General features: G+C 39.9%; 1 protein-coding gene across 3 annotated transcripts in view; it reads left to right on the top strand.

The window, feature by feature from the left end:
* The window catches only part of LOC140465805 (MAGUK p55 subfamily member 3-like), a 93,982-nt gene extending 66,766 nt beyond the window's left edge, over nt 1-27,216 (top strand). For 2 of the 3 annotated variants that reach the window (XM_072561593.1, XM_072561592.1), the window contains 7 exons: nt 8,010-8,051; nt 10,771-10,932; nt 11,508-11,588; nt 15,434-15,527; nt 16,990-17,098; nt 19,034-19,162; nt 19,647-27,216. In XM_072561593.1, coding sequence (XP_072417694.1) covers nt 8,010-8,051; nt 10,771-10,932; nt 11,508-11,588; nt 15,434-15,527; nt 16,990-17,098; nt 19,034-19,162; nt 19,647-19,826 — 797 coding nt within the window. In that variant the 3' untranslated portion in view covers nt 19,827-27,216. The remainder of the gene's footprint in view (nt 1-8,009; nt 8,052-10,770; nt 10,933-11,507; nt 11,589-15,433; nt 15,528-16,989; nt 17,099-19,033; nt 19,163-19,646) is intronic. The other variant, XM_072561594.1, reaches the window with a different exon arrangement.
* The last annotated feature ends 226 nt before the right edge of the window (nt 27,217-27,442 follow it).

Genomic DNA, 27,442 nt, shown 5'->3' with positions numbered 1-27,442 from the left:
AGCTGGTTGAAAAGGAAATGTCCAGCTCTCTGTCACTCACAGGATTGTCAGAGACCAGGCACTTGTTCAGCCCCAGGCAGAGGACAATCCTCGGTCTCTGCTGTTAATGACTTTGTCAAAATGCACAGATAGGCACAGGAACAGTACATTGATTTGTCAAAGGATTTCAGTAAACTGGATCAAAGAATGTTGCAAGATAAGAATGAGTTATGCAATGGGAGAGCAGCACAGCACAACACAATGAAGTTTTCTGGGTTGTTTGTCCATGGAGGTCTCCACATCTCAAAGAATGGAGTCCACCAACATTGTCAGTACTGTTTTAATCCAGATGCATACATGTGGCTACCTCCATGAACAGGTTGGCTACAAACATGAAGACCCCGATCCACCACATCCAGTGCCCGGGCAGATACATGGGTGATCCTGCAGGTAAAAGGACCTTGGCAAAAGCTTGCAATTCATAACCGTCCCTGAGCTACAAAGAAAAATCCTGAAAGGCTGAAGTGCTGTGTGAGTTGGTCTGAAAGAGGCAGTGGGGAAGTAGTGAGGGTAGTGATTTGGTGAAGCCTACTTGCAGAGACAAAGAGTGTAAGAGGACAGTTTACATGGAGCATGCAACAGTGTTGTAGTGAACACAGAATTGTCTGAAAGCCAAGAGAAGCAGACAATAGCTGCTGCCGCCAGATAACCACTGACTTTCATGTTGGCAATTGACAACATCTAGTTTCTCAGGGAAGGAGAGGAGAATTGGGATCTGGACAGAAATCATGTGAGTTTGTAATAATGAGATGCAAATATGCGGAAATTAGATGGTTTTTTGCTTAATAGTGAGAAGTTGAACTTATGGCTTTAACCTAAGGGACAAATGCAGCTTTTTTTCTCAATGTCCAGAAACTGTTTCTTTTTTTCGATTTTTTGCTGCATTTTTCTAATTTTTTGCCACTGCTCCCAAAATTCCATTCAATCTTATTATTATACCTTCCCCCCTTTGTTTTGTTTGTTTCTTTTCTACAGTTTTTTTTATCTTGTTGCGAGAATGAGGACAGTTAGCTTCCTGGTCAAACTAGAAGCCCTCGTTGAGTAAACAAATAAAGATTATTCCATTACTGCAACTAATTACAGATTACTTAGAGTCATAGAGTCATAGAGATGTACAGCATGGAAACAGACCTTTCGGTCCAACCCGTCCATGCCAACCAGATATCCCAACCCAATCTAGTCCCACCTGCCAGCACCCCGCCCATATCCCTTCAAACGCTTCCTATTCATATACCCATCCAAATGCCTTTCAAATATTGCAATTGTACCAGCCTCCACCACTTCCTCTGGCAGCTCATTCCATACGCGCACCACCCTCTGCGTGAAAAAGGTGCCCCGTAGGTCTCTTTTATATCTTTCCCTTCTCACCCAAAACCTATGTCCTCTAGTTCTGGACTCCCCGACCCCTTGCCTATTCACCCTATCCATGCCTCTCATAATTTTGTAAACCTCTATAAGGTCACCTCTCAACCTCCGACGCTCCAGGGAAAACAGCCCCAGCCTGTTCAGCCTCTCCCTAGAATTCAAATCCTCCAACCCTTGTAAATCTTTTCTGAACCCTTTCAAGTTTCACAACATCTTTCCGATAGAAAGGAGACCAGAATTGCACGCAATATTCCAACAGTGGCCTAACCAATGTCCTGTACAGCCGCAACATGACCTCTCAACTCCTGTACTCGATACTCTGACCAATAAAGGAAAGCATATCAAACGCCTTCTTCACTATCCTATCTACCTGCGACTCTACTTTCAAGGTGCTATGAACCTGCGTTCCAAGGTCTCTTTGTTCAGCAAAACTCCCATGACCTTACCATTAAGTGCATAAGTTCTACTAAGATTTGCTTTCCCAAAATGCAGCGCCTCACATTTATCTGAATTAAACTCCATTTGCCACTTCTCAGCCCATTGGCCCATCCTGGTCCAGATCCTTTTCGCTGTCCACTACACCTCCAATTTTGCAAACTTACTAACTGTACCTCTTATGATCGCATCCAAATCATTTGTGTAAATGACAAAAAGTAGAGTGCCCAGCACCGATCCTTGTGGCACTCCACTGGTCACAGGCCTCCAGTCTGAAAAACAACCCTCCACTACCACCCTCTTGTCTTCTACCTTTGAGCCAGTACTGTATCCAAATGATTAGTTCTCCCTGTATTCCAAGAGGTCTAACCTTGCTAATCAGTCTCCCATCGGTAACCTTGTCGAACGCCTTACTGAAGTCCATACAGATCACATCTACCACCTCTGCCCTCATCAATCCTCTTTGTTACTTCCTCAAAAAACTCAATCAAGTTTGTGAGACTTGAACTTGAGTTGTGTCATGAAAGAGACATTTTGGAGCACACTAATTTCAGGTCTCTTTGGAATTGCTTCTTTGTCTTTGCCCAAGTGCCCATCACATTGAGCGGTACTTGTGGCAGTCAATTAGGTATTGACACTTTTAGACCAATATGTAACAGATTTCCTGTTCAGCATCACAGCCTGCCCCTACCCTCAACTGCCCAACCTCCAGTCCATTCCCATATGATCCTTGTCATGTCTCCATTCACCTCAGTTGCTCAGTTTTTCTGTCTTGCCCTTCTCTCTATCTACCAATCTTCCAGCTAAAATCCTGGACCTGGTCTCATTGATCAAAGACATTGAGAGTTCTGAATGGTGGTTTATAGAATCATAATACTTTACAGCATAGAAGGCTACTCAACTTAGTCTCTGTGCTAGTTCTTTAACAGTGTTATCTAGTTTTCGATCCATTGCTCTTGTTTCCCCCTCTGATTACAATATATTTTCAGGGCGGCACAGTGGCTCAGTGGTTAACACTGTAAAAACAATGACTGCAGATGCTGAAAATCAAATACTGGATTAGTGGTGCTGGAAGAGCACAGCAGTTCAGGCAGCATCCAACGAGCAGCGAAATCAACGTTTCGGGCAATAGCCCTTCATCAGGAATAAAGGCAGTGAGCCTGAAGCATGGAGAGATAAGCTAGAGGAGGGTGGGGGTGGGGAAAGAGTAGCATAGAGTACAATGGGTGAGTGGGGGAGGAGATGAAGGTGATAGGTCAAGGAGGAGAGGGTGGAGAGGATAGGTGGAAAAGAAGATAGGCAGGTCGGACAAGTTAAGGAGACAGTCAGTAACTGAGCTGGAAGTTTGAAACTAGGATGAGGTGGGGGAAGGGGAAATGAGGAAGCTGTTGAAGTCCACATTGATGCCCTGGGGTTGAAGTGTTCCGAGGCGGAAGATGAGGCGTTCTTCCTCCAGGCGTCTGGTGGTGAGGGAGCGGCGGTGAAGGAGGCCCAGGACCTCCATGTCCTCGGCAGAGTGGGAGGGGGAGTTGAAATGTTGGGCCACGGGGTGGTTTGGTTGATTGGTGCGGGTGTCTCGGAGATGTTCCCTAAAGCGCTCTGCTAGGAGGCGCCCAGTCTCCCCAATGTAGAGGAGACCACATCGGGAGCAACGGATACAATAAATGATATTGGTGGATGTGCAGGTGAAACTTTGATGGATGTGGAAGGCTCCTTTAGGGCCTTGGATAGAGGTGAGGGAGGAGGTGTGGGCACAGGTTTTACAGTTCCTGTGAAGACCGTTCCCTCCGTGACTACCTGGTCAGGTCCACACCCTCCTACGACCCACCCTCCCATTCTGGCACTTTCCCCTGCCACCGCAGGAACTGTAAAACCTGTGCCCACACCTCCTCCCTCACCTCTATCCAAGGCCCTAAAGGAGCCTTCCACATCCATCAAAGTTTCACCCGCACATCCACCAATATCATTTATTGTATCCGTTGCTCCCGATGTGGTCTCCTCTACATTGGGGAGACTGGGCGCCTCCTAGCAGAGCGCTTTAGGGAACATCTCCGAGACACCCGCACCAATCAACCAAACCGCCCCGTGGCCCAACATTTCAACTCCCCCTCCCACTCTGCCGAGGACATGGAGGTCCTGGGCCTCCTTCACCGCCGCTCCCTCACCACCAGACGCCTGGAGGAAGAACGCCTCATCTTCCGCCTCGGAACACTTCAACCCCAGGGCATCAATGTGGACTTCAACAGCTTCCTCATTTCCCCTTCCCCCACCTCATCCTAGTTTCAAACTTCCAGCTCAGTTACTGACTGTCTCCTTAATTTGTCCGACCTGCCTATCTTCTTTTCCACCTATCCACTCCACCCTCTCCTCCTTGACCTATCACCTTCATCTCCTCCCCCACTCACCCATTGTACTCTATGCTACTCTCTCCCCACCCCCACCCTCCTCTAGCTTATCTCTCCATGCTTCAGGCTCACTGCCTTTATTCCTGATGAAGAGCTATTGCCCGAAACGTTGATTTCGCTGCTCGTTGGATGCTGCCTGAACTGCTGTGCTCTTCCAGCACCACTAATCCAGTGGTTAACACTGCTGCTCCATAGCACCAGTGACCCAGGTTCAAGTCCCACCTTGGGCAACTGTCTGAGTGGAGTTTGCATATTCTCCCTGTGTCTGTTTGGGTTTTCTCTGGGTACTTGGTTTTCTCCTGCAGGTCAGGTGAATTGTCCATGCTAAATTGCTCATAGTGTTAGGTGTATTAGTCAGGGATAAATATGGGTTAGGGGAATGGGTCTAGGTGGGTTACTCATCAGAGGGTTAGTGTGGACTTATTGGGCCGAATGGCCTGTTTACACACTGTAGAAAATCTAATCCTCTTCCTCTGTTTATTCAATTCTCTGAGTGTTGGTCTTGCCTCAACCACCCTTTCAGGCAGCATTTTCCTAACAAACACAACCCTCTTTGGAGGGTGCCTAATGTTGTATCATATTTAAGAAAGGCTGCTAGGAACTACAGACCAGTGACCCTAACATCTGTGGTGGGTAAATTGTTAACAGGGATTCTGAGAGTCAGGATCTACCAGTATTTGGAGAGGCAAGGACTTTGTTAGGATAGCTAGCATGGCTTTGTGCATGGGAAATAGTGTCTCACAAATTAGATTCAGTTTTTTGAAGGGATAACCAAGAACGTAGATGAGGGCAGTGCGGTAGACATTATCTAAATAGACTATAGCAAGGTGTTTGAGAAGGTACAGTTAGACAATCCTTTATCCGAAATCCCAAAATCCAAAAAGCTCCAAAGTCCGAAGGTCTTTTTATGAAGATTTTTTTCTCATTAACGAGGTTGTTTGGCATGTAAACAGTTAACCCAACTCCATACCCGCTCGATACATGTCACTCAGATGCAACATGGTTGGGGTGGGGGAAGCATGGCCCAACACTGGCAGGCCTCAATTGTGTTTCAGGGCCCGTTTTACTCACAGTAAGTCTGGTCTTCAGTAAGATTTTTAAAAATTTCACCATCAAACTATCACTTATTCTGAAGTTCAAAAATTTCTGAATTCTGAAAACCAGCTGGTCCTGAGCATTTCCGATTGTGCACCTGTACCACATGGAGGGTTATTGAGTAAGGTGAAATCTCATGGATCCAGGGAGAGCTGGCCAATCGAATACAAAATTGGCTTAAAGGTAGAAGACATAGGGTGGTGCTAGAGGGTTGGGAAGCCTGTGACCACTGGTGTGCCACAGGGATTGGTGCTGGGTACATTGTTATTCTTCATTTATGTAAGTGATTTGGATGAGAATTTAGGAGGTATGGTTAGTAAGTTTGCAGTTGACATCAAAATAGGTGGTATAGTGGACTGTGAAGACAGTTATCTGGGAATACAGCAAGATCTTGATCAACTGGGCCAGTGGGCTGAAGAATAGCAGATGGAGTTTAATTTAGGTAAATGCAAAGTGCTGCATTTTGGTAGAATAAACCAGAGCAGAACTTACACACTCAGTAAGTGGAGTTGAGCCCTGGGGAGTGTTATAGAACAAAAAGACCTCGGGGTACAAGTTCATAACTCCTTGAAAGTGGAGTCACAGGTAGACAGGACGGTGAAGAAGGCTTTCAGCATGCTTGCTTTCATCAGTCAGAGTATTGAGTATAGGAGTTAAGATGTCTTGTTGCAGCTGTACAAGATGTTGGTAAGGCCACATATAGAACACTGCACGCGTAAGGCCACATGTGGAACTCTGGTCACTCTACTATAGAAAGGATATTATTAAACTAGAAAGAGGGCTGAAAATGATTTCTTAGGATACAACCTGGACTTGAAGGTTTGAGTTACAAAGAGAGGCTGGATAGGCTAGGATTTATTTTTCCCTGGAGCATAGGAGATTGAGAGGTGATGTTATAGAGGTCTATAAAATCATGAGAGGCATAAATACAACAGATAGCAACAGCTTTTTCCCATAGTAGGGAAGTCTAAAACTAGAGTGCATAGGTTTAAGGTGAGAGGGGAAAAGTGCAAAAGGGTTCAGAAGAACAAGTTTTTCACACAGAGGGTGGTGAGTGTCTGGAACAGGCTGCCAGAGGCAGTAGTGGAGGTAAGTACAATTTAAGAAATTTTTGGTCATATACATAGACAGGATAGGAGTGGAGGGATATAGATCAAATGCAGGCAAATGGGACTAGATTACTTGTGAAAACTGTCTACCCTCCTCACCCACTCCAACCCCTCACCCTCACAATGTACAGCCCTCCACTCCCTCTGCTCCAAACCCAACCTCACCATCGAATCCGTGGACAAGGGGGGTGCAGTGGTGGTTTGGCGCATTGACCTTTACTCCACTGAAGCCAGACACCAACTTGAAGACACCTCCTCCTACTGCCCCCTCGACCATGACCACACCTCCCATCACCAAACCATCATCTCCCAGACCATACACAACCTCATCACCTCAGGAGATCTCCCACCCACAACTTTCAACCTCATAGTTCGATAACCCTGTACCGCCCGTTTCTACCTTCTCCACAAGATCCATTAGCGTGACCACCCCGGCCAACCCATCATCTCAGCCTGCTCTTGTCCCACCAAATTTGTCTCCACATAACTCGATACTGTCCTATCTCCCCGGTCCAGGAACTCCCCACATATATTCGGGTCACTACCCATACCCTCCACCTCCCCCAAGACTTCAGTTTCCCTGGCCCCCCCACGCCTCATCTTCACCATGGATATCCAGTCCCTATACACCTCCATTCACCATGACCAGGGCCTCCAAGATCTCCGTTTCTTCCTCTCCCGATGGCCCCACCAGTACCCTTCCACTGACACTCTAATTTGTTTGGCTGAACTGGTCCTCACCCTCAATAATTTCTCCTTTGTATCCTCCTACTTCCTCTAGATGAAAGGGGTAGCCATGGTCACCCGCACGGGCCCCAGCCATTCCTGTCTCTTTGTCGGCTACGTGGAACTGTCTATCTTCCGCAGTTATTTTCGCCACCTATAAACGGACCCCACCACACAATAATGTGGATTTCACCAGTTTCCTCATTTCTCTTTCTCCCAACCTTATCCCAGTTCCAAACATCCAGCTCAGCACCGCCTTCATGAGCTGTCCTACCTGTCCATCTTCCTTACCACTTATCCGCTCCAACCTATCATCATTGCCCCCAACTCCATCCACCTACTGCACTCTCAGCTACCTTCCCCCAGACCCACAACACTCTCATTTATCTCTCCACCTCCAAGGCTCCCAGCCTCATTGCTGATGAAGGACTTTTGCCCAAAGTGTCGATTCTCCTGCCCCTCGGATGCTGCCTGACCTGTTGTGCTTTACTAGCACAACACTCTCGACTCTTAATCTCCAGCATCTGCAGTCCTCTCTTGTGCCTAATTGTGAAAACTGGTTGGCATGGACAAAGGCCTGTTTCCATGACATAAACCTAGGTCTCTAAATTACTCAAGGATTTATTATTCAGGTCAAGCTGGACAACTCCAGGAAATGTGTTGTGACTTAATCACCCTGCAATGTTTTCTATTTCCCACCTTGGCATGTGACTGCTTTGTAATTGCTATTGATTTACTGTTGTCAAACACAAATAGATTTTCTTGACAAAACATTTCTGCTTTCTGACCTTGATTATTTCTTCTCTTTCTATTTACTGCTTCCCTGTCTCTTCAGATGACTGTGATTGTGATGGGTATTTGAATGGGCTGTACATAGGTGAGAATCTAGATTCTGCTAATCCATCTCATGCATCTTTTAAAGTTAAAGTCAAGCCCACTGATTTGTGATTTTTCTAGGAAACCCATAACATTCAATCCCATAATGCCAGCAAACAGCTCAGAATCAGAAAACAATTTGATCCTCCAGTAGTAATGAATAATTGTATAAACCAATTGCTCAATTACAATTTAACATAATCTTTGACTGTGATAAAACTAATAACATGAGAGAAGTTGGAGAATCTGAAATAATCAAACAGAATTTGACCTCTTCAACCATCATGCAACAGAGGTCCTGGTTATCTATGCTTTGCAAGGCTTCTGACAATAATTTCCTATTCAAAAATATAATTTCATTAGAACCTTAGTATTTTGCCATTTTTTATCTTTTTTCCCAAAAAAAAAAGTGTGAATTAAGATTGGTTTCTTTTCTAACTCTTTATTCAGAGCTGTTGCTAAACAATTACATAGTTACTAGCTTTGTACTTCCATCTAAACCACTACCTGGGTCAATTACTATCAAACTGTACCAACATTTCTTGCTTTCTCTTCTCTTGTTTCTCTCCTTTAAGCTCCCCTCTTTCAAGTCACTCTAAAGGTTAAAATTCCATTGTGCCAATTGCTTTCACTGCCTTCCTCAAATAGGTTCAGGTTGCAGCTTACAGAGTGGTGCCTAGATTTTCTGATCATTGTTATTTTAATGCTGACATTAAATGATTTATTTCAACATGATTACCATCATTGGAAAATTTAGATTTGAATCAAAGAGTGTCACTGGGTAGGTTATCACTGCTGAGATCAATACTGCCCACACAGGTTCATGTGTCCAGAAGAGTTTCCTTGATAGTGATTAGAAGGTAACTATTCACATCCTTGACCTCTGAAGCAGTGCACTGAAAAATGAATATATATCTGGGTTTCCATTTGCATGCAAAACTGGCTTCAAAGTCACTTTGGAACTTTTTTTTTAAATACACTTGAAGATTACTGACAAATCTAAAGATTTCTTAGTAGAATACCCAAAGGCAAAATAGGCAGGTTGCTCTAGGAAAAGGCCCACACATCGTTCATAACGCATGAGGATTAACACATCCATGCATTTTGTCTTACAGTCAGTATACCTCTAAGAAACTTTGCCATGAAATCACACCATGTGACATGAGTACATTAACATCTTGCATTTCATCTTACCTTGGATCATTTGACGCATGACACTTTATGGGAAACATGCTCCTCCATTGTAGCATAAAGGTTTAATATTAACCCAGACACCTATATGCCTAGGGCATGTAATGTCTGTACATATTAGTTATTTGTAATAAATGTCTGTTGGATTCTTCAATACCATAGTATCTACTCCCAGTTTCTTGTATTATGGAGCAAATGGATTAATGGAGGTAAAGCAAGGAATTGTAACTTCAAGCAGGTTTCTAACAAGTTTTGATTAATTGTCCGGCCACCCACAGAATTATTAGACCACGGGAATGTTAGCAGCCAGGCTGTTTTAAGTCCATTCTCTGCCTGGAATGGATGGGAAATGGCTACCAGCCTTCAAGTCAGTCCTTTGCCAACTAGCAACACTCAAAAAATGTACTAGAAATGGCTATCATAACATTTCAGGCAATAAATTGTATAAATTTGACAGGATCATATGTAAATATCTTATATCAATATTCAGAAAGTCAACTTTAAACTCACCAATTTCAAGGCAATGAGAGAAGTTTAAGAAAGTGAACTGGGAGTAGTAAAAGAATAATACCAGAGAAAGTGTGAATTGACGGCAAAGTTATGGAAATTGTACCATGCTGGACAAGTAAATGCCAAGGGCTAATGGGTACAGGTTAAAATCATGACCCTAAAGTCTTTTAGTATGGCCATACCAAGACTAACAACAAAAAAGCTGACAAAGCTTGTATGGAAAAGGATGAATAAAACAACTGGGAGGCATACTGTGCTATTGAACTAAGTCACAAAAAGAAAATAAACGTCCACAAAGTCAAAAAATAACTAAGTAACTACAAACCCTCAAGTCTTTCACTACTATCAAAATAAAGGTGTCAGTCAAGAGGAGGAAGTTTGTGAATTACTTATATACAAATAAACATAAGTAAGTTGTAATTAACAAAAACACCTCAGATTTATATAGCTTTCCTAACATAAAGGAATATTCTACGGCACTTCATATGAACATTATAAAACACAATCTGACATTAAATCATTTATGGACATATTAAAGCACATATCCAAAAACCTAGCACAAAAGGTCATTTTATAAGCATCTTGAATGAGGAAAGAGGTCAAGAAGAGGATTTATATGGTAGGGAATATAAGCTTGGAACCTTTTCAGGTTAAGACACCACTGGTGGAGTATTAAAAATCAGAGATGCTAGAATTAAAGGATGGCAGTTATTATGGAGGGTTGTAGTGTTGGAGGAGATTACAGAGTTAGGGAGCGGGCAAGGCTATAGAGGGCTTTGGAAACCAGGATGTCAACAATATGAAAACATCCTGGGTATGCAGAAGGACTGGCAACATGAACTAAACATGAATCTATGCCATCTCCTCAAAGGAAGCAGAGCATCTGCTTATTTTAATAGAAAATCTCCATGTCACTTGCCATAGTATTAACATTGTATTGCATGTAAGGGTATATCACTAATATATATCAGCATTGTGCAGTTGCTTATTTTTAAGTTGTTGTTAATGATGCATTTCAGCTGGTTTACGGAGAAGTTTTCGGCTCAGTAGGAAAGACCGACATGCAAATCAAAATGAAGAGAAACAGACTGAGCAGAAAGATGCAGAACATCTAACCTATGAAGAAGTGGTTGCCTACCAACGACGCCCCAATGATGTGCACAGGCTGGTGGTGCTTGTTGGTATGTACCAGATTCAGTACATATAGAACAATCACATGACTACTTCCAAGTTTTAATCCCGTGCAATTAAAGAATGACAGATGGAAAGTTCTAAAGAAATCATTCAGGAATATTACTGCATCAAGCTCATTGCTGAACTCATATAAGAATTGTAACGGGTTAAATTGGATGAAAATAAACCTTTCGAGTACTAATCAAAATCTAAAGGTATATTAAGGTAAATGTCAAAAAGTTTAGAGGAGATGTGGGGAAAAATGTTTTCACCCAGAGCATGGTGGGAATCCAGAACTCGCTGCCTGTAAAAGTAGTAGGGGGAGAAACCCTCATAATATGCAAGAAGTGTTTAGATATACATTTGCAATGCCAAGGCTTACAAGGCTAAGAGCCAAGTGTGGAAGAATGGGACTGGAATTCTCAAGTGGTTGTTTTTGACCAGTGCAGACTTGATGGACCAAAGTGTTTTTTTCCGTGCTCTTGATCTCTATGACTTAATGATTAACAGTACAGAATAATGTGGACACCATAACTAATTTGAGCCAATAAAATTTATTTCTTGTCTCTATGCATCTATGCAGGTTCTATAGGAGCAAAGGTTAATGAGATGAGACAAAGGATTGTAGCAGAGAATCCCAACCGCTATAATGTGGCCGTTCCTTGTAAGTATAAGGCATTTAATCATTTAAACTTAAGTAGATTTGGGTTTGATGTAGATGAGTGATAGACTGATGTAAACTAGCTTCTGTTCAAAATTAGAATTTGGTAAAATGAACAGACAATAACTCGTCATTACAGTATTCCTAAATAAAATTTGGAATATTTAGAACTGCTGGATTAGAATTATATTATGCTACATAGAAATTTTCAATGTAAACCTATCCAAGATTAATACCACTATCAGGGCCCAAGATTGTATTGCACCCAATAGCAGGCTCTCAGTGAGTTGATATTCTATACAGTACATGTATAACCGTTTTTAATAAGTTTCATTATTTCCCTTTATAATGAGCTAGTTTATAAAAGATATTGGGATATTATTACAATCATGCCAGGGTAGGCACCATCGTAGTAGCTGCAACATAAAATAAAAACCTTTACCATTTACCGAGATGATTAATAAATCTCATTTGTATCAGGTTTTAAACAAGATCTGTGAACCAGGTTTCTTATTAAGCACGATAATAACCATTCTTAATAAACAATAAGCATGAATATCAAAACAAAATGTATTCAATAAAGAGCAATAATTGGTTAAAATTGAGTCAATAATATAGAAGTACAAATGCTTATCATTCTAAATATCCCCAAAACATAAACATACACACATACTTATAAAATGCAAAAGAAATTCTCTGTGGAAATTTGCTTTCTGAAAAAAAATACTTTGCTCAATGGGTTACTCTTATAGGCAAAAAAAATGTAAAATATTCCCGAATAATTTCATCTGATGCTCTGATTGGTGTAGTCACAGATGGCTACCTCTAAAATCTTGCAGTACAAATAGCTTATGAAATACTCTCTTGGAATGTTTTTTCAATCACTCTTTCAATAGATCAAACCAGTTTCACCCTGAACTCAACAAAAAGGTTTTCTTTTCAGAAATGAAGGGGATCAGCTGTGCTGCTTTTTCATAGTAAGCTCTTCTCCAATTCAACATGTTTTTCACTTGTTTTCCTGCAACTCAGCTTGTTGTTTGCAGGCTTCCCTCCTTTCCCAGCCAGATAAAACAACATTACTCAGAGCCAGTCACTGTGTGAAATGACACCAGTAGAGATCTTCAACGAAACAAGCTGTGATCACCAGGCATGTGATTTATAGCAAAGTTTGTTTGTAGTAAAAGTCTCTAAGGTCGCTAAATTTTCAGTGAAACAATGAATTTTCAATGATATCTTTTAGGAATATAGTCCAGGTATTTTCACAAAAATTGAAATCCATTTTCCATAGTTCTTCAAAACCTAAGTTCTCCAAGTAACATTAAATATCAAACATCCTTGTAACAATTTTAGCTTGTTAAAAGTGAACATTTTGTACCTATAGACAGATGAAACAATTTTAAAGATTCCCTTTACTGCAGTAGAAAAGCAAATTTACTTTCTTGGTGTCCTTGCACTGGTATAAAATCAAGATTAGCCTGATTAGGTTAATTTAAACATTTATTTCAGATATAGATTCTTTCTTCAACTTTCTATGCTTGAAGATTTTAGTTAAAAATCACACAACACAAGGTTATAGTCCAACAGGTTTAATTGGAAGCACTAGCTTTCGGACCACTGCTCCGACAACCACCTGATGAAGGAGCAGCGCTCCAAAAGCTAGTGCTTTCAATTAAACCTGTTGGATTATAACCTGGTGTTGCGTGATTTTTAATTTATATACCCCAGTCCAATGCCGGCATCTCCAAATCTTGAAGTTTTTAGGTTGATTGATCTACTGCTGTGTTTAATGGAACTAACCAGCAGGTGGCATTATATGATGCTCTGACCCAAACAAACTTCGATAACTACAAACATGTTTTCAAGCTACTTTGTGTCCTCACCCTTGATGAAAAATTACTCATCTAGGTTCATTCAGAAGATGCCCAACATTAAGGTGTCATTGATATCAATACTACTATGATGGTTGCACTGCAGTTGGTGTTTTCTGATTACTTTGGAAGTTACTGCATTTCTAATTGCTTGGTTTGTCAGAAGGCAGTTTAAAATGTGCATATGAACAGCACTGAATTGTGTTTAATTTTTTTTTAGAATATCTTTTGATTTTTCAAACAATGAAAATTGGATTTTCCTTTTCCATAAGACCATAAGACATAGGAATGGAAGTAAGGCCATTCGGCCCATCGAGTCCACTCCGCCATTCAATCATGGCTGATGGGCATTTCAGCTCCACTTACCAGCATTCTCCCCGTAGCCCTTAATTCCTCTAGACAACAAGAACCTATCAATCTCGGCCTTGAAGACATTTAGCGTCCCGGCTTCCACTGCACTCCGTGGCAATGAATTCCACAGGCCCACCACTCTCTGGCTAAAGAAATGTCTCCGCATTTCTGTTCTGAAATGACCCCCTCTAATTCTGAGGCTGTGTCCACGGGTCCTAGTCTCCTCGCCTAACAGAAACAATTTCCTAGCATCCACCTTTTCAAAGCCATGTATTATTTTGTACATCTCTATTAGATCTCCCCTTAATCTTCTAAACTCCAACGAATACAATCCCAGTATCCTCAGCCGTTCCTCATATGCTAGACCTGTCATTCCAGGGATCATCCGTGAGAATCTCCGCTGGACACGTTCCAGTGCCAGTATGTCCTTCCTGAGGTGTGGGGACCAAAACTGGACACAGTACTCCAAATGGGGCCTAACCAGAGCTTTATAAAGTCTTAGTAGTACATCTCTGCTTTTATATTCCAACCCTCTTGAGATAAGAGACAACATTGCATTCGCTTTCTTAATCACAGACTCAACCTGCATGTTTACCTTTAGAGAATCCTCGACTAGCACTCCCAGATCCCTTTGTGCTTTGGCTTTACTAATTTTCTCACCGTTTAGAAAGTAGTCCATGCTTTTATTCTTTTTGCCAAAGTGCAAGACCTCGCACTTGCTCACGTTAAATTCCATCAGCCATTTCCTGGACCACTCTCCCAACCTGTCTAGATCCTTCTGTAGCCTCCCCACTTCCTCAGTACTACCTGCCTGTCCACCTAACTTCGTATCATCAGCAAACTTCGCTAGAATGCCCCCGGTTCCCTCATCCAAATCATTAATATATAATGCGAACAGCTGTGGCCCCAGCACCGAACCCTGCGGGACACCGCTCGTCACCGGCTGCCATTCTGAAAAAGAACCTTTTATCCCAACTCTCTGCCTTCTGTTAGACAGTCAATCCTCAATCCATCCCAGCAGCTCACCTCGAACACCATGGGCCCTCACCTTGCTCAGCAGCCTCCCGTGTGGCACCTTATCAAAGGCCTTTTGAAAGTCTAGATAGACCACATCCACTGGGTTTCCCTGGTTTCAAACCTGTAATGCAGAAATCTGTTCAGAAAGTCCTGAGGAATGACATAACAATGACCTAATGATGTCCAGGAAGACCAGAATTTACTCAGACCTATAGTAGAAAGACAATAAGTTAGATCCCAAACTGTGGTATGAATTTTAGGGATAATTTTAAAGACAGATTATCCATAGAGATTAATGTCCAAAAGATCTGATGACTTATTGACTCCAATGTTAATCCCCGAAGTGTTTAGAGACAGATGTTGGGACAAAAACAGTGGACAGTTTCTTGTTCCACATCCTATTATTCCTTTTCTCCATCACAAAACAAACACACAAGGATGAGATAATCCTTGGTATTTGAAGCCCAAAGCTTCTGCTTCCAAGTGTGGTATCCAGTTGATTGAACCATCCATACCATATGGAGCCTGCCATTCCAGACAAATAAAGAAACAATCATGTTTTCACATTCAGTGATTATTATAATTCTAATGACTAGTTTTACTTAAATGCAGCAACAACAAGGCAAAAGAAAGTCCATGAGAGGCAAGGATTGGAATATCATTTTGTCAGTAAACTTTCATTTGAAGCAGATATTCAGAAGAACAGGTAAGGTCACTTTAGTAAAGGAATTATCCTTAAACATCATGAAGTCCATTATATGATGAAGTCCTCCACATCAATTTAATTTTTAAGATAGGGATTCAAGTCAACTAATTGATCTGACAACTACTACAATACTAAGTAGTTCTTGTTTGTATTACATAATAAGTCCATTATTGCTATATCATGTGCCAACCAGAGCAGTGGGTGAAATAAATAGACCTTGCTCTTTTTTCATCCAGCAATTCTCATGTTGCTAAAGAGTGGGAATAATTACACTGACAACAATTTGGGATTGTCAGTCAGGTGAATTGGAAGAAACTACATTAACACACAGAGCCTTGTGTGTGCAAACAGAAAGAACACTCACTGCACCAGTCTCAACTCAAAGTCGATGACAGACATTCACTGGTTCATTTCTCTGGGCAATGCCTTGACCAATCAGAATCGACCTGCCTGATTTCAAATTTAAACAAACCTGTCAGTCATCATAAATTGGTGCATTGTCCATGGTAATGTCTCTACCAATCAGAGTGCCCTTGCCACCCAATCAGCACTCATCTCTCGTAGCTTACAGGAATGTGTTTCCCTTAAATTCGGATTCTTGCAAATTATCTTGATGAGCATAAGACAAAAAGATTCAGCAAAATGAATCTTTTCTTTCAGCAATACTTAGGTTCTGTGTTACCAATTGAAAATGTAATCTCCTCTAACCCCGAGTAAAACCCCAAGTATTTTTATTATATGCCGATTTAAAAGCCACTTGGAGGTGTCAAATTGTGAGATGCAGATACCCCACCATGAGAGTGAAAGTTCATAAAATTAATAATGTAGTATTAATCCTGTGACACAACCCCTCAACTTAATGTCAAAAAAAGAGTGAAATAGCAAGTAGTTTTTTTTTAAACTGCACTATTTTCTTTCATATACTTAAAGAGGATGAGGATTTAATGTGTTGACAACTTGAGAGCTCCCTTTGACAATTTGAATGAGTCTACTTTCAACAGAGAATCATGTCTACTTTTAAGAATCCGAAAAGGCATATTACCTCTCTGAAAGGGTATCTCCCTAAGGACTCCCAAGACCATATTCAAAAGTGTAACTTATCTCTTCAAAAGGGAAACCTACTTCTCTAAAGAATTCCAACAAGTTAAGACTTAAGCACAGGACATGTTTAACACATCCCAGTAACAAAAACCACATTAAGTCATGGTATCTGCACTTTAATATTTGCAGTTGCCACTGTGAACTATGGATCTGCTAAGTCTGATCCACAAACACTCCATGAAAGTAGTGTAGATCGGGTCCAGGGACTGAGACTGGACCTGTATCTGCAATACCATTCTGGATAAGATGAGAACCTCTCCATCAACACAAATCTTAGGCCATTGTGACCATGTATTTCAAATTGAAATGGTTCGAAATTGATTAAACCGATTAAATTGTTGCTCTTTCCTCTTTATTTTAGATTTGTTGAACACGGAGAATACAAAGACAATCTGTATGGAATAAATGTAGATTCCATTCGTACAATTATGCTGAAAAAAAAGATTTGCTTATTGGATGCAAATCCAGAAGTAAGCACTTTGGTAACTGTTGCTCACCATAACAGTCAAAGCAATATAAATTGAAGGAGAACAATGCACAGTATCATGTAATGTGTTGTCCAACAAGACACATTTATTGCATCTTGGAGCTTATTTACATGAGTACCACCTCTACAATTTCCGTCTTCCAGATTCAGTCCATTTACGCTAAAGGAAAGTTAAGATCCCTCCACCATTGTTAAAACCGTGCATTGCATGGAAATGAATCTTCAAACTAATGGTATATCAGTTCTATCTCCATACTTAAAGGTTCAAGGTTTGACACTCACTCCCATGGGACTAAAGGTTCATGGCCATACAGCGACAGGGTTGAAAGTGAGGAATGAGGCTTTGTTTATGAGGATAAGGGGAAGCCACATCATGATGGCTGGATTAGTCTTGTCAGGACAATCTAATATACAAATCAATTGCCTGCTTCATGAGTGTTAATAATTAAGGCCTCAATTGAGGGCAACTTTCCAGGCTCACTGGCATTTTGCCAGAACAGCATCCTGCAGCCAGAGGAGACCACTAGCTCAATGTCAAGTGCATGCCTACAATAGAGTGGGGGGTGGATTCATCAGAACCAGAGGCCCCATGCTCAACTGAGGGGGTTGCAAGAATAGTTAGATAGCTCCTAGGGAAAATAGCTGTCCTGGTCTGACTCTTAGCAAATGTGGACTTTTAGTCCTGATGTCAGACTCCTGAAGCAGGATTGACATTCAGCAGAGGTACTTACTTTTAATGCAAGTGGGTGCTACACTGTCCCAAACACTCCTTCACCAACACCCCCAGGCATCCATCCTAAAGGGGAGTGGGAAGTTTAATCCTGGGTTGCAGCGTCCCTTAGGAAACAATAGCTTGAAAATGGAAGCCATGAAGCAGCCAACAGGAAATTAGATCAACTATTCATTTTCAAATAAGATGATTAGGAATGTTGTGCAAGGTAAGAGTTAGGACTCATCCTGAGGCAGAACAGGGACCAGTTCTTCTTTGATTTACACTCTTGGAAAAACGATATCTTTAGGTCGCAATTTAATTGCACAAGAAGTTAAATTTATAGTGTGATGTAAATTGCATCTACTCAATTCTATTTAAAAGGAACAAAACTAGAGTACTAGAGTGTATTGGAGAAACACAGCAGGTATAGCAGCATCTGTATAGACAATAAACTGCCAGACCAACTGTGATCCTCCATCCCTCTCTTTGTTTCAGATTTCCAGCATCAGCAGTTCTTTGCGTTGATTTTTCTGGTTAAAAGGAAGATTTTCTTATTAAGTAAATAAACAAACTAAACTAAGTGCTTCAGTAATGTGTTCTTCTCTGTCATACTATACGTTTCAGATGTTAACTTGTCTCTGTTCGTAATACTGTATCTGATTGATTGATTTATTATCACTTGTACTGAAGTATAGTGAAAAGCTTTGTTTATGAGTAGTACAGGCAGATCATAGTTAGTAAGGATGTATATGTCGTATGGTGTAAAAAGGCTTAGATAGAGGCATACAGGTTACATCGCAAAGAGTGTGCATTAGGCAAGATCAGCATTAGCAAGGTTTGCATTATTTGGGTGGATTTAAGTCAAATTCCTGGGCAGACCTCAGGGCAAGGAATCATCTTGATTGTTAGCCAATATTATCTCCAATTAGTGTAATCAAAAACAGATTATCTGTTTATTTATCTCATTGTTATTTGTTGGGTCCTACTTATGGAAAATGCTTGCAATAGTTAATACTGCATAAGAGTTATTCAATGTAAGTAATTTTACAGCAATTTGAGATGATCAAGAAGCCAATGTATAATGGAAAGCTTTTTAATACACTGAGGTAGAATACTGCCTCACACTGGAAATAGTAACAATTCCACAACTATGTTTTATGGTTATGATTTGAATATTAACAAGTTACTCTGCTGGTCAATTTACAGACAATTAAAAACCTCAGGACAGCAGAATTTAAACCATATGTGATACTTGTTAAACCATTTCTTCAAGAACCAAAGGCAAATACATCAACAGCAGAAACATCAGGAAATAACAATGTTAAAGAACTAGAAGTAAGTTCAATCAGTTCAAAGCTGTATCTAAAGGTATTTGTGTTAAGTTTAACTTATCTATGTAGAGACAGAGAAGAGAATGGGTGTGAAAAGAAGCAAAAAAAACCCTTACTTTGGTTTCATGTAAGTATATAGCATTCCAGTCTAACAATAGAATGCCAGTTTTCTAACCCTACAATGTTCTGCAGATCACTTGGAAAGTTTGAAGTTTATATTAAAATAAGTGTAATTTCAACATTCAATTAGTATAGTTAGTGATAAAATTCACTCAGACTTCAAATCCATGTGAAACACAGTATCCTTCCTCACATACAAATGACTTACAAATGGCCTATGATAATCATCTGTGACACTTATGTGGTTTCAATCTTTCATACTTGTGAAAAGATTTCCCTTTCCAGTGGGATTTTCTGTACTTGTTAATGTGTTTGTATTCAACATAGTATTGGTTTTACAGTTAAAATTCTGTTCTCCCTGATTGCAGGAAGACAAATATCAGGAAATGGTCCAGTCAGCAGCTTATATTGAAGAGCAGTATGGTCATCTCATCGATAAAGTCCTGGTGAAGGGTGACCTTCAGACCGCATGCAGTGAATTGAAAACAATTCTGGAGAGTATAGAAAGGGATACGTTCTGGGTACCAGCAAGTTGGGTCCGTTCTTAGCTGTACCAACCTAATGAGAGGAGCATAATATGGTACCACCTTCTGACCATCAAAAACTGATGGGTGGTTTAAGATGAATGACTGGAAGTTGGTGATAGCTTATCCACATATAAAAAAATATAATGCACCCCAATTAAGCGCAGGAAATCAAATATGTCACTTTTTTTGATTGCTTATGGGAATATGTACTATAAAGGAGTATCTTTAAACAATATAAGTTATGAACAAAAATTAATTCATCTGGAAATATAATAGTTCTGAAAGTAATGCTGGATTGATGAGGATTACTTAGAGTTTCAAGTTCAATGTTAATACTTGGGGACTAGGAAGGAAAGGGCAATAGGATGAAGAATATTCCCTCGAGATATTAGAAGCCTCTCCTGCAAAGAGGTATTTACGCTCATATTCTACCGAAACCCCAGAGAAACTCTTCTCCCAGCTGAGCCCTACTGACTAAATAAATAATTAAATGATCAACCTTTGCAAAAGGGAAGAGTTGAGCAATCAGAAAATCGCACTCTCCTAATATACATAACGTACCGTAGAAATAACGGAAAGGAAACAGCAGCTAATCAAAGACAATAAAGCCAGTTGTATGAACATGTACTGCCACCAAGTAATGCCCCCTGCCGAGTGTGAACATTTTTGAAAATTAGTTTAACGCATAGGTACAAAGAGGATGTATGTAAACTGCTAAATTGGGTGAAGCAGGTGAAATTTACCAAACAGCCATTATGCATGTTAACAATATGTTGAAATTGAAATTTTGTTGTGGCTAAATCATTTCTAGAAGCTTAAATATTTTTAAAATTTAGTAGTTCTCGTTATACAATTCCACTATATTAGAAATATTTAGGTGCATTTTACATATGTAACTTGCCTTAATGAGGAACAAACTTACAATAAGCCTTTTACAACTGAATATGAGCATCTTCACTTATATAAAATCATCTTAGATCACTTGCATCTTGGCTTCATGAGTTTAAGACTTCCTCTGGAACAGTTGGCTGTATTTCATGGATACTTCTATAGCTTTCATAACTGGGCAACCAGGTCCTAAATCTGAGAGGCTAACATTTTGATGAAAATTAAACTGCAATATTGTGAGTAGATAATTTATAACTAAAGGTTACTAACAGTCATTACATGCATAAATTTTTCTCTGTAAAACTCATCAGTCAATAGATAACTTTCCATTAATTTGAAAGTACCTACAACACGTTCAGCTAGATGTGTTGAATGCAGAGAGTTGAGTGGCAATGTGATGCAGATTCCTCCTCACCTAGTACACATATCTAAAAAGAGTTTGCCAGTGTTATGCAGTCCATTGTCAGGCACTGTCTATTCTAGGCTATTGAATAAACTGAGAATAGTGCTCACTGTGTCAGCAATGGTCATGCTCATCAAGTCATTGAATGATGAGAAATTTAGGTCTGTTGCTATTTTCATTCATGGAGGAGATGGAACACCATGTCAATGTAGAGGTTTCCTCCACCACTGACATGCCTCGCATCCTTCACGAGTAATTGAATATCCTGATTTATTCCTGGCCAGTACATCAATTCACTTGCTAGCCATCCTATGCCCTCAGTACCCAGGTGCCCTTGATTTCACAGGTATATGACATCCTGGTGTAATGCATTTGATGTTAGGATTTGTTTTCCCTTAAAACTCGTTTGTCATGCTATACCATGTTGATCTCTGTATGGCCAAACTCAACTAACCATCTCAGGTGGATTTTTTAATACGGTCAGGCCATCCCTGGAAAACATTCATTTGCAACTCTTGTAGTTGTTCATCTTCAGCAGTTGATGATTGTAACTGTTCACACAGGCCATTTGATATCCATTAGGTAGAAGATTTCAGGAAGCCAAGATGAACTGGTGTATTGGCACTGCTGTGTAATTCTGCCAATGCACAGAATTGGTGCTGTGAAATGGTCTCTCATATGCTGTACCATGCGCTGCCACTTGCTGATGTACATGTCTTTCAGGATGTGCAGTTGTAATATGTTGGTGCAAGCCCAGAAGTTATAGTCTTTAATGTAAATCATCCTGTCTTTTCAGGACATATGATATTAAAGGTTGTAAAAGCTTTGGATTGCCTATACTGTCGACATAGCAAGTGACGTTATCAAAAGGAAATCTGGATCATCTTCTTAAATTTGCCTTTTGCATGGTTGGATCAGCTGACTTTGCATTTATGTAACATTTAACACTTTCTTTGCTGTCAGTGTTGCATTGTACTGTCTTGTTGATCACCTGTGTTTTGTACTGGAATCTGGTTTGGCCTTTGGAAGCAGATTTCTTGCACATGGATTCTCAATATCCTCAGTTGCCACATGCTTGACAGAAAAAGAAAAAGTAGAAATCTTTCAGCTGAGTGCAGCAAACTCATCTGTTACAGATTTTATTAGTTTGGTGTGTTTTGCTAACCATGTCTGTGTGTATGTGCGTGTAGCATAGACAGTTGCAATTATAACTTCATACTTGCATCCATCAAGTAGTACATCAATGACAGGAGACTTTTTCTAGCTCAAAATCCTTCTTAAAAGCTTTAATTGATATAGAAGCAATTATGAAATCAGTTAACTTCTCCAACAGTTCATTGTCAGAAAAGTCACATTTTCTGAGAATTTTTCTAATCTTTTCTGTATCTTTCTGTTCGAAAGACTGAGTGTGTTAATTCTGCAAAACCTTTCCTTGCTCACTGGATTCTGCCCAATCCACTAAGGTTTCTGCTATCTATGTTACCTATCTATCCTGCTATCAATAGATTTGTACAGCTGTCCGTACCCTCAGAAGTTGATATGGCTGAAGGTCCAAAGCTTTTGTCCAGTTAGTCTTTAATTAGTTTTCCAAACATCTGCCATAAAGACAGCCACCGTTGCCAATTATGATGCATTTTTGTCTTCTGCAGGATATTTTGCCTGTTGCAGCAATGTTTATGATATCACTCAAACACAAGTAACTGATATCTGGATATCCAATATTGAAATATTACACAGATGTTTACTACAGCTATTATAAGCAAACTTTGGATTAAAATTGAGCAGCATGCTTCCCGTTGCATGTTATGTTTCAATTGATCCCTTTGTAAGATGGACAATGAGACCTTTATGCCCTCATGTCACATGCTATGATACAATCATTGTATCATGAACATGTCTCAAAGGTATACTGAGAGATACAACATTACAAATTACACACATGATATCTTCAGTGTCATCAATAGTAGGAATGATTTCAAGGTCAGAACATAGTCCTATAATTCAGATCATGTACAGTTTATCTCATTGCCAATGTGCTACATTTATGCCAGATATGTTTATCATGGAAAGAGAACTTCCATAAAGATCTAATGAATAACAAGAATCCATTCCAATTCAGGCCAAATAAATGGTAAACTCATACACAATATAATTTGAAAAGGTTTTTCTAATAATTGACACAATTCTGAATTTTCTCGTGTTACAGTTCATACTGATCTCATATTTCAGAAGTATCACTTATTTGGGCTAAGTTAAAAATCACACAACACCAAGTTATAGTCCAACAGGTTTAATTGGAAGCACACTAGTTTTTGGAGCGACGCTCCTTCATCAGGTGGTAGTGTAGCTAAACGTACAAATTAGTCATGGTTGCCTCTGATCAATGTGAAACACAAAGTGTCATTTTCTTCATTGCTCCCTGTCTTTTATAAATTGATACATCCAAACTGCAGGGAGAGGTTGTAGCTCTGGAGATTGAGGGATGGAGGGGTGAGACAATTAAGGAACTTGAGGAGAAGGGAGTGAAAATGGGTCATTAAGCACAAGGAAAGTACAGAGCCAGCATTACATTAAATGAGCTGGCATTTATGGAGAATGGGAGCATTAGACAACTCGAGACTGGTGGTGATAAACACATGCATGAAGGGTTTGACAGTTAATTCAAACCTTCATTTAGCTGAAATGCTTAACCCAAAATAAGTACATGGTGTACAAATTATTTTTATAAGTCATTGTTATCATTATCTGGTTACCATTATAATTTGTTTCAAAGTGGAATCCCAAAAACTGGAAACAGGTCAAAAACTATATAAACTTAGGTGCAGAGTAAAGTTTCTAGTCAGAGACAAATATATGTCTTTAACACCATCTCAATCGAACACCTTTAATGATAGTTCCACTTTCATCCCTGTGAGTTTGAAAACACACCATTATGATCTGGATCCATGACTATATTCCTATCAAAATCCTGGAACTCCCTACCGAACAACATTCTGAGAGTACCTTCACTGTAAGGGCTGCAACAGTTGAAAAGGAGGTAGCGCACCAACACCTTCTCAGGGGCAATTAGGGATGGGAACCAAATGCCGGCTTTGCCAGCAAGGCCCTACCAAAAAAAATTCAAAACAATGTAGGTACCAGCTGCCGGTTTATAACACTCTTGTTTCTGAGTTACAAAGTTATTGGTTAAAGTGTCACTTTAAATTTAAACATAAACCCCAAAGGTGATTTTCCCACTGCAGTGCTGAGGAGTGTTGCACGAATTGTAAAAATGAGGTCCCATCTGTTCTCTCATAAAAGATTCCATTGTGGTGTTTAAAAGAAGAGTAGAGGTGTTATCCCTGGGGATCTGCCACGTTTATCCCTCAATCAGAAAAGAAAATCAGGTTATTGCGACACTATTATATTCTAATTGCGAAAGGTTACTGAGATCAAATTAGTGGCTGTGTATCTTTTAAAACACTGAAGTGACTATACTTTTAAAAAATAATTAAGTGGTGGTAAAGCTCTTTGGGATGCTCTATCATAATGAAAAATGCTACATAAGTGCAATTTAGTTTCTTTCTCCTGATCCTGGAGTAAGACAATTAGTTTATCATGAAACTACTGGCAATGTCACTTTACTTGATTCATCACTTAGAATGGGGTACCGAGAGTGCAGAAAGAGGCCATTCATCCCAGTGAGTCTGCACTAACCCTCAAAGAGTATCCCACCTAGACCCACACCCAATCCCCGTAATCCTGCATTTACCTTCGCTAATCCACCTAGCCTACACATTCCTGGACACTATAGACACTTTAACATGGACAATCCACCTAACCTGCACACCTTTGGACTTTGGAAAGAAACCAGAACACCCTGAGGAAACCCAAGCATACACAGGAAGGTCATGCAAACTCCAAAGACAGTCAGCCAAGGCTGGAATCAAAGCCAGGCCCCTGGCGCTGTGAGGTAGCAGTGCTAATCACTGAGCCACCATGCCACCTAAAATGGATTATCATAGAATTATAGAATCCTAGAGTGTGGATGCAAGCCATTCAGCCCATTGAGTCTGCACTGATCCTCTGAAGAGCATTCAACTCAGGCCCACCCCACTACCCTACCCTATTCCCATAACCCTGTGTTTCCCATGGCTACACCACCTAACCTACACATCCCTGGATACCATAAGCAATTTAACATTACCATTCCACCTAACCTGCACACCTTTGGACTGTAGGAGGAAACCGGAGTGTCTGGAGGAAACCCACACAGACACAGGTAAAAGGTGCAAATTCCACACAGACAGTCGCCTGCAGGTGGAATCCGGTCCTTTTCGGAATATGTCGTCTGACATTATATTGTGATTTTGTTTCACCTTCTCTCCTACCATTAATGAATTACTTTAAAAGCCTACTAACCAAGGTTGATGGATTATCCCTTAACCAACAGTGAAATCTGGAAAAGTCAACATAAAGGTTGAAATAGTCCATATCATACATTCTTTACATGGGACGTTCTTTGAGAGTTGAAACCAAGAGGTACGTAGTGTTATTATTAGCAATCCAAGAAATGTAACACTATGCCGAATGGTAAATAAAAGAGTTTTTCTTTAAAAAAGACTATATTATAGCGTAATCATCTAATCAAATCAAACAAAATTAAATAGATCCAGATTGCCCTAATTGAATTTGAATCAGAATTCAAGTCTGGTCCTTAAGTTGATAATGAGCTCAAAAAGTTTTGTTGAAGAAGCATGTGGTTCGTGCATGATTTTCTGCACAAAGATTCAACATGTGGATAGAAGATTGCTAATGCACAGGACAATCTGGTGTGAAGATGAACATTTCTGCATTTGCTTGGATCATGCAGTTCCCATTCATTCTGCACATTGCATGCAAGTAAATCCATTCATAAATGTTCTCAAAATAAATGATTTGGGCTTGTGGGAGTAAGCTTTAACAGTCTCTTTGCATAGGTGTGACTAATTACTATAACCAGTCATTGAAATAAATGTATTGCAGCAGTGATGACATGCTACTTGAGTCAGATCCCATGAAGATAATCCCACTGTGGTAAGATCTGCAATGTTTTTGATTGATATACACATGCTCCCAGAGGTAGCATACTATCAGTGAAATCTTGCAGTGTTAATTGACTATGACTATTCAAGCTTCATGGTAAACACTTTCAATCTAGATCATTGAGAAAGCATAAGTTCAAGAATTCTTACACTAATATTAATTACTAATCACAAAATAATCCTCATTAGAGTAACTCTGCCATCTGACACTATTTTATTCCACAGATAATTGTTTTCATTGCAACATGGAAATGCATCCCTGGACACAAGCCAAACAATGATATCTGCAGTAGACTACTGTCTTTTCCTGTAGAGTTATTATTTAACCAAGTGCAGACAATGAGGTTAGGTTTGAATTAGAGCAATCGTACTGAATGGCCGACAGGTATCAGCTTACAAGATGATTCAAATGACAGGATATTGTCTACATTTTTGCCGTCAGTTAGAATTACCCACAGTTCGTGTGTAAATAGTGCTTTGCAGAGGTTAGTTTTATAAGCATGCAAAAATAAACCCCCAGTTCACAACCATCACAGCTGTAACAGTATTCCACTGGTACAAAGAATAACTGAAAAGTGCCAGTGGAGAGATGTCCTATTTATTACATCGATTTGTTTTTCATTGAAGTGTGCAACATTGTATCTCCCCTGTTGTGTTCCAGTTGCTGCTGTATCCTCAATGCAGTCAGTGATGACCTATAATAATAGAAGTTATTAATCATGTAAATATAACCAAAGCAGAAGTGAAAAGTACAATCAATTTTATTCAATGGGTATAGTAACACAGATGGCGTTGTGCAAATGACTAAATTGGGACTAGACATTGAATGCTTGAATCGAAACCAAGCATTTTTCTTCTTAATTATAACCTGCACATTGTTTTATACAAGAACAATATTTTAAAAATGGCATGTTTTTAAAAGAAATGTGTATAAAAGTGTGTGGTTTTGTTTCTGTTTCCAGATGTACTGTTATGTAGTTTATATGCACAAAAATGTAATTAAAAAAATTTGAATGCTCTTTACAAGAATAATAAGTATTAGCAATTAAATTCCAAAGTGTCCATAAGATGTTTCATTTCTTTTCTTGTATAAAGATTGACAACAATCAAGATCAGAATGTTTCTGGGAAAAATGAATCAACTTCATTATCAAACTGTTTACATTAGTACATGAAGCATTACAGGGTCTCTAAATTTATCTTTCATTATTTACAACTCGCTGTTCTTCTTCAGAAGCCATCATTAAATCAGTCTCTTCATCATTTTACTCACATGCATATCAG

Source organism: Chiloscyllium punctatum, chromosome 42 (assembly GCF_047496795.1).
Source record: "Chiloscyllium punctatum isolate Juve2018m chromosome 42, sChiPun1.3, whole genome shotgun sequence".
NCBI classification, from domain to species: domain Eukaryota; kingdom Metazoa; phylum Chordata; class Chondrichthyes; order Orectolobiformes; family Hemiscylliidae; genus Chiloscyllium; species Chiloscyllium punctatum.
Note: the sequence above shows the minus strand (reverse complement) of the source record. Positions and strands in the feature narration are given on the sequence as shown.